Here is a 13926-nt window from a genome sequence, read left to right on the forward strand (position 1 = left end):
GGCTTCACTAAAACAGACCCGGACGATGGTGAGTCAGGTACGTCTATCACACCTGTGTGCGCCTAAACCTTAATGGGCCGTAGAGATGTAAACAAATACAGTAAACACGTTTGGTCATTCTTTGCGGGAAATCTAATAAATGCTCTTTCGAATAAAGGTCCGGTCTCATTTATCTAATTTCATCTCATATCAGTTGTGGATGATCTCCCTTACACAACACTGCCTCTGCGTGGTTGACTGCATCCTGTAGGCTACTTTGCAGTTTGGTCTCGCAAAAACGGCAAATACTTTCTTTTATCGGTTGAAATAGGTTATTAAATTTCCCACCTTTTCAATTGTTTTCCACCCAGTTTTTAAAACCAGTCTGTAATCGCCACAGGTCCATCAACATCCGCGAAATAACCAAATGGGGTCTATATTCGAGCGTAGACCTAACCCTTTGTGCCTGCTACAGGAAGTGATTTATAGCTTCCATGGTCTGTACTATTCCTTAAATGATAATCCATTAAGTTAGAAATAAGTGAGGGAGGATGCTTGAGCAGTTGTGCCCGTTCCCAGATTTTGAGGTTGTAATTTAATTATAGGAGAGGAGCGGTGCAGGGGAGCGGAAGGAGGAGGGGCGCTGCACGAGCTGCTGACAGGTAGATGAGCTGTGAGCTGTCCTCGGTGCTGAAAGCTCCTCTGGCTGCTGCCACACCGGAGATCCTCACCTTTAGGTTATAACTGAGCTCCGCTAACCTCCACCGGCTGAAGCTCATCACCCAGCTCTGCTTTGATTTTTCAAATAACACCCTATAAGATCTTCCTGTGATCTATTGCTGCCTTTTTTTCTAATCGCTGACTGGATCTTAAAATGGCACTCCACGGATTAACATTGCGCAAGGCAAAAGCGGACTTATTTGACTGCTGTTTTGTGACTGTGAAAGCAGCCCTTTCAGACTGAGCGTGTCCCCCTCCACCCCCCTCTTTTCTCCATTTTCTGGCTCATCTTTTCTGGACATCGAGGTGTTTTCTTTTTTAAAGAAGGAGGCGCGATAATTGGATTATTATATGAACAATATGCTCTTTAAGGCTGCACTTCATTTTGTTAGAGTATTATAGGATTTAAAAAAAAGACATTTTAGATATGGAGCCAGGCAAAGAGAAAGCTCCCCCTACTACCAAAGAGGGGCTCAAACAAATCGCAGGAAAGGCCCTGGGGGGTCTGTACAGGTAAGAAATGACCGTTTATCTATTTCTTTGGCATACAGATTTACATAAGTTCTGGTCCGTTGACACAGAAAATGCTCAAATGTTAAGATGGCATTGAAAACATATATAGGTCGTAATGTGCTTATTCTCGCAATGTGATTAAAATAAAAAGATCATACTTGTGTTTATGGCACGAATCACGCACGGACTGCTGAAAGCAGAGTCGTGTGCCCCGAATATTTAAGGATCAGATATTTCCCCGGAGGATTGTCCCCTCCACCAGCAGCTGTGGGTATTTTTAATAATTAATGAAACGGGACTAGTCGTGACACAAGGTCGGAGGATATCTATTACCTTATGTATCCATCTGTATTAATTCTAGATCGATGGACTTCATACCAATTGACTTGCTGTAAATTCGTAGCCACAAAGACCACGTACACCTACATGGTCATGAACACCTACACAAAATGCAGCCCAGAGGAAAGCTGATGACTGGGCCATCAGTTCAGATTTACAGTAGGGAGGTTGGGTGTAGTGGAACAGTTCTTTAGGCTATATGTTTGAAACTTAAATACGTTTATATTTTCATAGAAAAATAGAAACGAAATGGTTTTATTATTGAAATTTATTTTAAAAAAAATTGTCAAAAAAAAGAAAATGTCAAAAATAAGCTTTCAGTCTATATAGTTTGCGTGACCACTTGTGCAAGCACACATCTTCTTCGTTCATATCTTAGGTATAAAATGGGTTTCAGTATCTGAATTTGAAGCTGTAGCACATAAATGTGACAAACACACAAAATATCAAATGGTTGCATTTAAGCCGGAGCAGGCCTGGTGTTTCCCTGCGAGGCCTCCGCATTTTCAGTGTGTAGTTTGGAGAGTCATCTTAAATTCCTTTCCAAGAAATTGAGCGCGAATTGGAAGAAAAACGAGCAAAACTCCAACAGCATATTTATGAGCGCTGACTGAAAAAAAAAGAAGGATAAAAATAACTCTAAACGACGGCGATGCTGATGCTGCAATGCGGTATGAAGGTCATTTTTTCTCCTTCGGTTCTAAGTCGGTATTTTTTATTTTTTTACAGCAGGTAACGAAAATAAACGACATTTTTTGACTTTATGGAGGCTGTGTAGGCTTTTAGGGGCCCGTGGGTTACAAAAAAAACCGTTAAGGCCTGTTGTTGAAAAAATACAATAGAAAAACGAGAACCAGTTTTATATAAGCAGCATTTAAGATGCGGGTAATAAAGAATGATTACATAAGGTGTTATAAGTTTTGCTTTGACATAAAAAAGAGAGCAAATCCCGGTCCTTATTTCTTTTGGAAAAAAAACGAAAAAGAAAAAGCTCTGAATTTACGTTTGATTCAAAATCCAAGTCGACTGTATGTAACCTGAAAATGAATATCCTGTTATATAATCGGCTTGTGGTGCAGGAGGCTCGAAAAGCGGCAGCAAACAGGTGAGGTGATCGAGCTGACGGAGGATGGGAGACCCAGCGCGGACCAGGAGCGAAAGAAGCCCCTGTGCGACTGCACATGCTTCGGGCTTCCTCGCAGATACATCATCGCTATGCTGAGCGGGCTTGGCTTCTGCATCTCCTTCGGTATCCGGTGTAACTTGGGTGTGGCCATCGTCAGTATGGTCAATAACAGCACAATCCATCAAAACGGCAAGATCATCATCAAAGAGGTGCCCGTAAACTCCGCCTCCCACTCTACACCCAGAGACCCCCCGCCCCTGTCTGATAGGTGATGAGGGCCAGGGCCAGAGCCAGTAGACCAATGGGTTTTCAGTGGTTGGATGCCTTATTTTAAAAAAGAGACAAACAAACAGCCTCTTCGTGCTGTTTGGTTGCATTCCAGTTTGAGATGATGGCAAACAAAATCTAAATAACCAGAATGTTTTATGTGTTTGTTATTTTTTTCTTTTAATTTTCTTTCAAATGTGAGTCTTGCACTCTGACAAACAATGAATGAAAAACAAATTATTTCTAGATGATATCTTTCTACAACTATATTTCCAGCTTATTTCGGCCTTTTCTTTTCATTTGGAAAATATCATTTAAAAAAGAAAAATGACAATAACTAAATCACACTTAGAAAAGATGAAAGTAATTGTCTTTACTTTTATGTGTCTGAAAGAAAGCGAAATTCAACTGGGACCCAGAGACCGTGGGGATGATTCACGGCTCCTTCTTCTGGGGCTACATAGTTACTCAGATTCCGGGAGGGTATATCTCCTCAAGACTGGCTGCAAACAGGTAAAAACACTCTTATGATTTCCAACAAAGACTATGAGTGGAGCATTCAGGCTGCACAGAGCAATTTCCTACTGGTCACACCCTTATTATTATTTCTATTTATTGAAATGGTGGTGCACTGCTTTTTGCTCGTCAGTCATGTGACTGTCGGAGTTTGAAGAAACCAGCTGATGAGCTGGGGATTTGGCTGATGCCCGCCAGGCGTGCCTCCTCATGTTAATGAGCCCCCGTGGGACGACCGTGTCTAATCCTTTATGTTGAGCTGCATGGCAACCGCACCAGCCAAAGCCTTGCATGAGACCCGGTCGTACATAATGATTGTATGATGTCAGTGACCGTGTAGATATCTGCATTATATCACCGGCCATTGATTAGTCAGCACAGTAAAGGAGTACGGGTGCAACAGAGAACATTAAGTCTGTATAAAAAAATTACGAATTTGGAAAAAAACAAAACAAATGTGAACTACCTCCCTTTTGTGAACTGGAAAGAGAAGATACACAACCATATGGGATGGAACAAACTACAGTTGAAGTCCTCTTGAAATATCACGGATCTGTTGTTAAAGTGTTGTTTGATGAGGGAAGTTTAAATAAGATGCAAATCTTTGTAGAGCTCCATCATGCCAAGTCATCTGAGCCCACTGATGCCTTCTGTTGCAGACACGTCCTCTCCTCCCAGCCTTGGAAACTGAATAACTGCCTAATGTGTGTGTGTGTGTGTGTGTGTGTGTGTGTGTGTGTGTGTGTGTGTGTGATCCAATTAGGAGTGGTTTATCTTCATTATGATTTATTAGTTGAAAATAATTACATTGTGTAACAACATCATGTTGGATATTTTATTGTCTTTGGTGTATTAACAATTAATCAACATTTTTCCCTCATGACCAGATGATTTTTGTCCTGATGATAACACACCAACCTGCTCTTTATCCAGAGTTTTCGGGGCTGCCATCGTGCTGACATCCACCTTGAACATGTTCATTCCCTCTGCTGCCCGTTCGCACTATGGATGTGTCATCTTTGTGAGGATATTACAAGGCTTGGTGGAGGTACTGATACACAGTTTGCACATCAGGTTTTGACCTTTAAAAGACTAAGAACGATGCTTCATTATCTGGCCGAGAGCTGAACCTGACCCCCGATGAAACTGTCCTGACATTCTGCGTGTCGCATGTTTTACACAAATCCTCTTTCCACATTGAACCCTCCCGCTTTCTGTTTGAATTTGACTGGAAAATGGGTCCCATTATGACGATGCTCCTTTCATTGTAATGCACACAGATTAATCTACACACAACATGAAACCCTGAATAGCAGGGCTTGTGTGCTGAGCTGAAACAACTCCACGTTCACATAGAAACACAGTGAACAAAAGAGGTGAAAAAAAAAAACCACTTGATGCAGGCGGCTCCTGCAGCTCAAGAAGGGGCGTCATTTCAGGGAGAGGGATGTTATTATCAGACTGAAGGTCAGCCTCTTTTGTTATTTTGTTTAGCTGTATACTGTTATTTCAATAGCTGCTCATGACCATTGAAACAGAGAGCTGCCTGTGCTCTGCACCACAACTTATTACTACAAATTAAGCATTAGCATTTCAGGGTGTCTCCCACTGCAAGTCCTAGCAATTTGTGTCTATCAATAGTTGATTGTATGCCACTTAGTGTTTAATGAAGATTTAATGGGAACAATTTAGTTTTTTTTTTTCTTCATGATGTGGGGAGTCAGCTTGAATTTGCACTGACTCACACCTTAGCCATTCGTCTCAATTAGATAGGTCAGCTCCAATGTATGTCAGTTTGGTTATTATTAACCACAATTTGTCCTGTGAGTCTTTGACAAATAAGACCGGACCGTGTCAGTTAAGCAGTGAAGCATTGAGTGAAAGTGTAAAAGTTGACAAAGAAACTATTGTGCAATTAAATTTTGCCAGATCATATTGTCACTGTGATGTCGTTTGTCATCGTGCAGGGAGTGACTTACCCAGCCTGCCATGGGATCTGGAGTAAATGGGCTCCACCGCTGGAAAGAAGTCGTCTGGCAACCCTCTCCTTTTGTGGTACAAAATATAAACTCAATGTGTGGTTTCTGTTGAAAAATGAGATTGGCTCAGTAGTGTCACACAGATGTTATCAACACATTACTTCACACAATGAAATGCTGGCTTAGAATTACACAATGTTGTTCCTTAAATTGTCTGCGCTGACCACATTTGTGAGTAACACAGAGAGACAACGCTGCTGTCAGGGTAAACAAGCAGGATCACATTCTGCTTAGTCATGATAATGTGTCTTGTACAGGGTCCTATGCTGGTGCGGTGGTAGCCATGCCTCTGGCTGGGATCCTGGTGCAGTATACTGGATGGTCCTCAGTCTTCTATGTGTATGGTGAGTGTCACTGTAAAGGCCCCTTAAAGTAAGGATCTCCAGTAGAATTGAAAGTTAGGGGTCTGAACGAAAAACTGCACATGTTTTTAATGACAAACATATGTGTTTCTTATGTATTGGTCAGGATCGTTTGGGATAGTTTGGTATATGTTCTGGGTCTTGGTGTCGTATGAGAGCCCAGCAGTGCACCCGACCATCACTGAAGAGGAGCGTCGTTACATCGAGGAGAGCATTGGGGAAAGTGCCCAACTAATGGGCGCAATGGAAGTGAGTGTCCAATTCAATATCGTTGGATTTGTAATACCCAACAAAAAAAATTTATTTGTCCAGTTGATTGTAATTGTCACATGTTTCCACAGAAATATAAGACCCCCTGGAGGAAGTTCTTCACCTCTATGCCCGTCTATGCAATCATTGTGGCCAATTTCTGCAGAAGTTGGACCTTTTATCTGCTTCTCATCAGTCAGCCTGCATACTTTGAGGAGGTTTTTGGCTTTGAAATCAGCAAGGTAAATGGATATATCTCTCATATCTCTCATCCCATTTTTTTGCCCTGAAAGCCTCCTCTGATTTGATTGTCAAGATTAAAAACAAGCCTGTTCTCTGATATGAATAACTCAAATTTAGTGTGAGAAAAATATTAAAGCAGCAGTAGCTGATACTAACAAGTTCAAAGATGGTTTTTATCAGTAAACCCACAGATAACTATCACAGAATGTGTTGCATTCTTCTACTTCATGGTTATAGTTTACCTGTTTTGGTTAACTCTTATAGCTCTGATGGGATCATTTTGGCTACAAAAAGCTGCAAAGCCCTTGAAACTTTTGAAACACAGTCTGCTAAGCAGCATGTAGCAGAAAGGGTTATTGACTGACTGATAAACATGTCTAAGAGAAACATTTTACTTTCATGAGGTGATGAAGACCAAAATGAGCAAAAGAGAGAAATCATGTTTGTTTATTTTTTCTGCTACATGCACCAAAAAGATAAAATCCCAACTTAGTTTCTTTCAGTTAAAATAAAAAAATTCCCTTTAGGGTTCAACTTAAATTAGTAGCTTGTATGACTTTGGTTCCTTAAGTATGAGCAGGCATACATCCTCAATATACCAGTGTAGGAGACACATGTTTCATATTAAACAAGTATACCTGCTTCGTCGGAGGTGTTATTTTCAGAGAAAAATTTTGTTGGATTGTGAGAATTCTGGGCACAATTAGTCCCTTTGGTCTGGAAACCTTTAAACATGTGGTCACAGGCACATGTGTTGTTCTCCGTGCAAATGTCACATGTGATCAAAAGTGGTGAAGTTTTTAGTTTGCATAACTGTAAAATGCTTATGCTTTTCATTTAGCTAAACTATCACAAATATGACCTTGCGCAACATGTTCAAAAGGGCTTATAAAGAGGTAGGAGGGACTGAGTGGTGGCATTAACTGTCAAGCAGAAGAACTAAGTTTTAATCTTAATATGTTCCAACAACTTTTCACCTTTTTTACTCTGCTGTCAGACATGGTTGCTCAGGGTTAGCCAAAAAAACTACATGTAAAGCTATATGCATTCAGGTGATGCCTCACGCGGCCTGAATGCTTCCCAATACAAAACAACAGACCATGAAAAACATTACCACCACTCTCTTTCTGGCCATTTATTGTCACACTAAGTTTTGGACATGTTTGCCTGTGATAATGGACTCAAAATTAGTCATAATACAGATGAAATGAGTAGTTTATCTCTGTTCAATCATCTGTCTTGACCTAAAAAACATGTTTCTGTTTGTTAAATGGAGTTTGAACATGACTATATTTAATGGAAATCATTACCATATTTCTAAGAAATGTATTCACTTGATGTGTCACAAGATATTTTCTTATCTTAATAAAACAGATTTGACTAATGTTGAGATAAAAAGACAAGAAATATTTCAAGGGCATAGTTTTAATAATGGCTTGCCTGGGAAAGTGCTTTTATTTGGTAATTTTGTCTTCCCTCACGAATAAATGTATCATCAGGCAACAGAATCCAGCCAATCCTGAACTGTTGTGATCTTTGCCCTCCAGTGAGAGTGTAAACCATGACTCAAGCTACGCTGACAGGTGTAATTCCGGATCAGGATGAGATTCTGCTCTTACTGAGCTGAAATATTGCTCACTGGAGTCAGAGGTTGAAACGCAGAGGGACATTTGTTCTCAGACGGTGATGACAGTTTCTTTGTGGCTGTCATGGATGCTTCAGACAAGTGTTTGATGGTTTCTCAGGTTGGTGCAGTGTCAGCTCTTCCTCACTTGGTCATGACCATCATCGTGCCTTTAGGAGGCCAATTAGCGGACTACCTGCGGAGCAACAACATCATGTCCACTACTAATGTCCGTAAAATCATGAACTGTGGAGGTGAGGCTTTAATCATCAGGCTACGATCTATTCCCAAAGATGGACTATAAGCATTTCTTCTCAGTTAACTATTCTCCTGTTGTTTTCAGGGTTTGGCATGGAGGCGACTCTCTTATTAGTGGTCGGTTATTCTCACAGTAAGGGGATGGCCATCTCTTTCCTAATCCTGGCAGTGGGCTTTAGTGGTTTTGCAATATCAGGTGAGTCTTAAAACAAGGGATTTGTGTTCAAATTATATCTTGTATCTATTCGATAGTGCAACAAATTCAGGATCTTCTTCTTTTTTTGCTGCAGGTTTCAATGTGAACCATTTAGACATCGCTCCGCGCTATGCAAGTATCTTGATGGGTATTTCCAATGGTGTGGGTACCTTATCAGGCATGGTCTGCCCACTCATAGTGGGGGCAATGACAAAGAACAAGGTGAGTCTTACCTGATGCTAATGTTGACATCGTGCAAAAAGATATTTAAAGCAACCTGAAGACTAAGAATAAGATCTTAAAGCTGCAGTCTGCAACTCTTTTTCAAGCATAATGTCTGGAACTGTCCGGGGATTCTGAAAGTAGTACATTAAATACCCCAATACAAAAAAAAAAAGAGTTCTCTAGGTCCCCTATATGTCCCGCTAGGTCCCTTCAAAGCCAGCAGGTTTGTTTACAAAATTGCAGACCGGACCGGTAAAAGGTAACCAATCAGGTTACGAGCTGGGCTCTGCTGCCTGTCAATCACCGATTGTGCACGCGCGATACAAGGTAGGCTCGTCCCCACGCTTATTTATCTAGACTATTGAACTTCATTACGGGCTAGTCTACTTACTGTGTCTTCCATGATTGCAAATGACAGGTGAGTTGATGAATGAGGAGTCGTGTACGCGCATCTGGCGTGCACGTAGACGTGCACGAGTTCTCATGTGTTTTGATGGGGCGGGACAGGAAGTTGAATAACTTTTTATTTTTCGGTTAAAAAATAAGCATTTCTTGCATTTTGCGACTACGGAGGTCACCTTTTTCAACTTCAAGCTTTCTGATAGATCATGTAAACTCTTAAAATGCCAAAAATTAGGACTTTACGTATGACAACAACAAATCCTGCAGACTGCAGCTTTAAGGATTTCTCCTTTTATCATGAATATACATTCTTTGTTACAAGGGCAATGACCAAAGTTAAAGTTAGAGAACTCAGAGCTCATCATGATCATGATACTGACAACCCTAATTCATTGGGAAGAGGCTGGGGAGGGTGAATGGATGAGTAAAATATCAGATTCAACCTGTTTAATGTTTCAGTCGTTGACATTGTTTGGTTTTTAAAACATGGCCATCATTCTTCCTTCATTTTAACCACATGTTTGATTTTTAAACAAAACTGTGACTGAACATTTATTTCAGCTCAAACCATCACCGTGCCCTCAACCTAACAAAATCCTTTTGTCACTCAGATCATACTTGGTGCTATATTAATTGTGGAGAATGATCTAATATTACAAAATTGTGAGTATGAGAGTATGTGACCCCTCACAGATCAGCAGTCAATAAGAACGTAAAATGAGAGTCAATTGCTTTCGATCGATGAGATGAAAATCAGATGTGAGTAGGTGGCCTGTTTCACTTTGAAAAAGAAAAAAACAAAATATGGATTTATAAAGGTTTCATAAATAAAAATTCAAGTTAAAATTCCTCAAAGTAAACGCGCAGGACTGAGCCACGCTTACCAAAACTTTGAAGCTGTAGTTTCTATTGCACAGAGGGGTCACGAGAGATATCAAAAACTGGAGTTTACATACTCTTGCCACTCACCAATATGTATTATTCCTTCCTGAAAAAATTGCAAAGTACAATTTTTTGCCTCAGTTGTTTAATTAGATTCTCTTCCAACCTGTGTGAAAGTCTGATGACATTTTGAGTCATATTAATGCAGGAATATAGAAAAGTTTAACAGCCTGACAAACTTTCCTGCGCTCATGTATGTGATGACAGCTTTGACAAGGTCACTCAGTCTGCTTACAACTCCTTATGTCCTTAGACCCGAGACGAGTGGCAGTATGTCTTCCTCATTGCCGCCCTTGTGCATTACGGAGGTGTGGTGTTTTATGGGATCTTTGCATCTGGGGAGAAGCAGCCATGGGCCGACCCTGAAGAGACCAGTGAAGAAAAGTGCGGCTTTATAGATGAGGATGAGCTGGCTGAGGAGACAGGCGACATCACACAGGGATACGGGGCGATGGGAGGTCCAGCTAAAAGCTACGGGGCAACGGCACAGCTGAACGGAGGCTGGGTGCAGGACTGGGATAAGACAGAGGAATACGTTCAGGAGCCAGCAGGAAAGATGTACGCTCAGCGTGGCTACTCTTAAACCATACAGTTATGGTGAGTCTGCGGAAAAACAGACTCTCCATCACAGATTGCACAAATAAGCATTATATCAGATATTTAAATCCATTCTGTATGTTCAAGTAGTTTCAAATGAAAATGTAAAGAAATAGTTAGAGCAATCCTCATTAGACTCTCACGTTTTTCATCACATCTATAACGTAATGCTTCAGTATACATACAGACAGCGGTCGCAAAGAAAACTGCAGACCTGTGTTGTCATACTTAGGCACCAGAACCTCATCGATCTACTTGAACAATATGAGCCAGATAACACTGCAGTTGACCATAATGTAGGGTCTTTTTCTGAAATACCACTCTGATTGCACTGAAACTATAAGTATTCTAAAAACAAGATTTTATTCTGTTTCTCAAATGTGTTTTATGTACTGTATATATCTGTATACTGTTTCTGTGAGACTATTGTGGATTTTGGGTCGTTGATCTGTGTTGACATTAATATAAAAGGCCATATTTTTCATGGACAGTACCTCTTCAGGGAGATGTCTGCTTGCAAAAAAGGTCTCCTTCCTCTCGAGTGAGGCCTACAATAACATAATAAGACAAAAATAGCGTGAGTGAAATTGAACCGTAGAGTTTTAGTGTGTGTTTGTTGCATGAATTTGCTCAGATCAATGTTTCAGATGCAGCCGCCTCACAATCACTGATAGTCCTCATTCAGCCAGCTGCTTTGTTCTTAGATAAGTGTCTTCTGCCATGATAGATGATACGATAAGCTTTCATAATCAGGCTCAGGTCGTGATGTGAAACAAATCAAAAAAAGGTTTTGAAGGCAACTGCGCAGAAGACACTGTTTATTGATGTTTGGTGTGCACTGCAATAAATTCTGTGTACCAGCCGCCACCCATCACATTCTGTTCTGTAACGTAACAATAGCTTGCTGTATCTAACTGTACTTGTTTTGGAGTCATGTGATGATCAACATTAAGGTGTGTGTTTTTAACAGATTCCTAGTGTCTGGAGAATCCAGTAGTGCTCATGGTGAAGGAGATGTTGCTTTTTGAAAGCGAGGAATGCAGACCTAGCAAAACAACAAGGCTGTTTGTGATCTCTTGGCATTCCTCAGTTGTTGCCACATCCACCATGAATACTTTACCGACACATTGATATTGTCCCTTTTACGTGCACCACATAAATTAATAGATGGCTCTTCCACTTGAGTTAATTTGCTGTTTAAACACTTTTCTTCATTTGCTGTATGAAATCTACAAGGATGTTGAAAATATATGAATATTTAAGAATGTTTATGATGACCAAAAGATGCTATGGCTCTGTGCCTGAAGTTTATGTAAACAGATAAATGTGATTTTATGGCTTACAATATTGTGTTTAATGAAGAAGTATGTTGATGTCAAAAGGTGTTATGAAAATACTCATATCATTTTATATAAAAAAAAACATAAAAAAGCCACATTTTGTGTGTTTCTGTGATTAACTGTAGTCCTCACAGACTGAAGACAGACTATGTAACCAGTTAACCAGCTTCTCCAAACATCCACTGCCCTCTCCATGTTTCTCATCAGTAAATCAATGACGGCTGTCTGCAATGCGAGTAGATTACTGGACCTTGTAGCCTGATGGGACCGGTAATGTTAATGAAATTACAATTTATTTTTTCCACAAACACAGGACCATTGTCTCTGCAAAGATTCTGACTTAAATATGCAGGAAGGAAGCAGGTGCTGAGGTGTCATGTTAGTGTATAAAGGTGTGATGAACATCAGCGGCACCTCAAACCTTCTTGTTTAAGAAAAACAGCCAGTTAGCAGTGTAACAAGACAATGATAATGTAAATTGGAATACTCCAATCATTCCCTTTTTTTTTTTGTCTCTGCGCATGAGGTCAACCCTATGTGTTGTATGTAACACATTCAGCTATTGATCCGGCTCCTTCATCAAGTCTAATCAAGTGACAAATCAATACTGTTTAACTCCAGAACACATTAGCATTTTAAAACATGCAGTAAATGCACCCGTAGGTATCTAAATCCAAATTAAATGTACAAATGATTTTAGTTTAATCGTGGTCACAACATAGTGTTCATAGTTCATCTATATTTGTGCAAAATCATCACAAAAATCAAGGGGACAGCATTTATTTTAACTAAGAAATTGTTATGAAAAGACAGGGATAGTATAAGCGATGGCAATCTAAGTGCCAATTTAACTGTAAATGTTACCTGATAACGGCCAATAAAATGGGGAGAATGTGTTCCATCCTCTTCACGTTTTGCACACTCTTGTTGGGATTTTTTTCAAATTATTATGGTTGATACTTTTTGCCATCAATGTACACTCAACAACCTACGATGACAGTTGGAAACAAAGTGGAAACAAAGTGTGACCAAATGTTTTTGGAAATCTATAAAAAAAAATAGAAAATTAAAGAAATTAAACCTAAAATTTACAAAAGTATGTTCTACTCTTAAATCAATCAATTCATAGCGACAAATATGGGAGATATTAAAGGGTATTTACGGGTGAGTCTCAATAGGCTTTGGATACCTCCATTCTTACTGGCACATCCTTTTCAAGTTCAAACGTACTCAATAGGAAGTGTTTGTGAGCTTCTATTTTAAAATCTCTCCATATAGTTAAAGAGTTAAAGAGCCATATACTGTAGACACAAGTGCAATGTGTTAAATCTCAGGGATTATAGCAGCAACAGGATGTACCTGAACACAACATGGAGTGTCACAGCAAAGCCTCAGAAATGTTCTCGTAACGAACGATTTGTATGACCACATTGTAAGGCATTTGCTCATTCTTTTCTGAATTGTGTTTTTTCTTTGACACTGTAGACTGTTGCCTAAAGACTGATGGCTAAAAAATGTATCAAATCTCCAGTGCAGTAAGTCCACAAAAAAACTTGAGTCCGTACACAGACAGAATATTGATGGTTACCTGAAACAAGCACTTGATTGAAAAATGCAAAATGAAACGTTTAAATGCTTCTCATATGCCACATTTCCAGTAAATTGTTCTAGCAGTTGGTAAAAAAAAAACAGAGGTGGTAAACAACTCAGGAAAAACATGCATCACTCAAAGCTACTTCTTAAGTGCATGATAGTGTTTTACACTCTGGATTCATTAGAGGTTATGACTCTCACTGCACCTCTATGCCTCTGCAGGTGGGAACGAGTCATTTGAGACGGATGAAAAAATATGAGAGCAGAGTGAGTCCACCATCTAGTCTGACCAACCACATTAAGAATGATGTCAATGTGACTAACTTAATACATGTCTAGGTTTGTCCAACCTTCTGCAGCACAGTGTGAATATATACTGAGAAAACAGCTGCAGCG

The 13926-nt window shown here is 39.9% G+C and overlaps 1 protein-coding gene across 1 annotated transcript; it reads left to right on the plus strand.

The window, feature by feature from the left end:
- Positions 1–578: 578 nt before the first annotated feature.
- LOC142384091 (vesicular glutamate transporter 2.1-like) lies at positions 579–12042 on the plus strand. Its single transcript, XM_075470047.1, has 12 exons — positions 579–1212; positions 2631–2886; positions 3339–3457; positions 4394–4508; positions 5428–5515; positions 5757–5843; positions 5968–6110; positions 6203–6352; positions 8099–8231; positions 8321–8431; positions 8526–8653; positions 10254–12042. The coding sequence occupies exons 1-12, from the start codon at positions 1127–1129 to the stop codon at positions 10581–10583; spliced, it is 1746 nt and encodes a 581-aa protein (XP_075326162.1). The 5' UTR covers positions 579–1126; the 3' UTR covers positions 10584–12042.
- Positions 12043–13926: the final 1884 nt, after the last annotated feature.

Source organism: Odontesthes bonariensis, chromosome 7 (genome assembly GCF_027942865.1).
Source record: "Odontesthes bonariensis isolate fOdoBon6 chromosome 7, fOdoBon6.hap1, whole genome shotgun sequence".
NCBI classification, from domain to species: domain Eukaryota; kingdom Metazoa; phylum Chordata; class Actinopteri; order Atheriniformes; family Atherinopsidae; genus Odontesthes; species Odontesthes bonariensis.

Coding starts and splice junctions, on each gene's coding strand:
- LOC142384091 (XM_075470047.1), top strand. CDS start 1,127: ATGGAGCCAGGCAAAGAGAAAGCTCCCCCTACTACCAAAGAGGGGCTC. Junction 2,887..3,338: donor GCAAGATCATCATCAAAGAG/GTGCCCGTAAAC, acceptor TGTGTCTGAAAG/AAAGCGAAATTCAACTGGGA. Junction 3,458..4,393: donor TCAAGACTGGCTGCAAACAG/GTAAAAACACTC, acceptor CTCTTTATCCAG/AGTTTTCGGGGCTGCCATCG.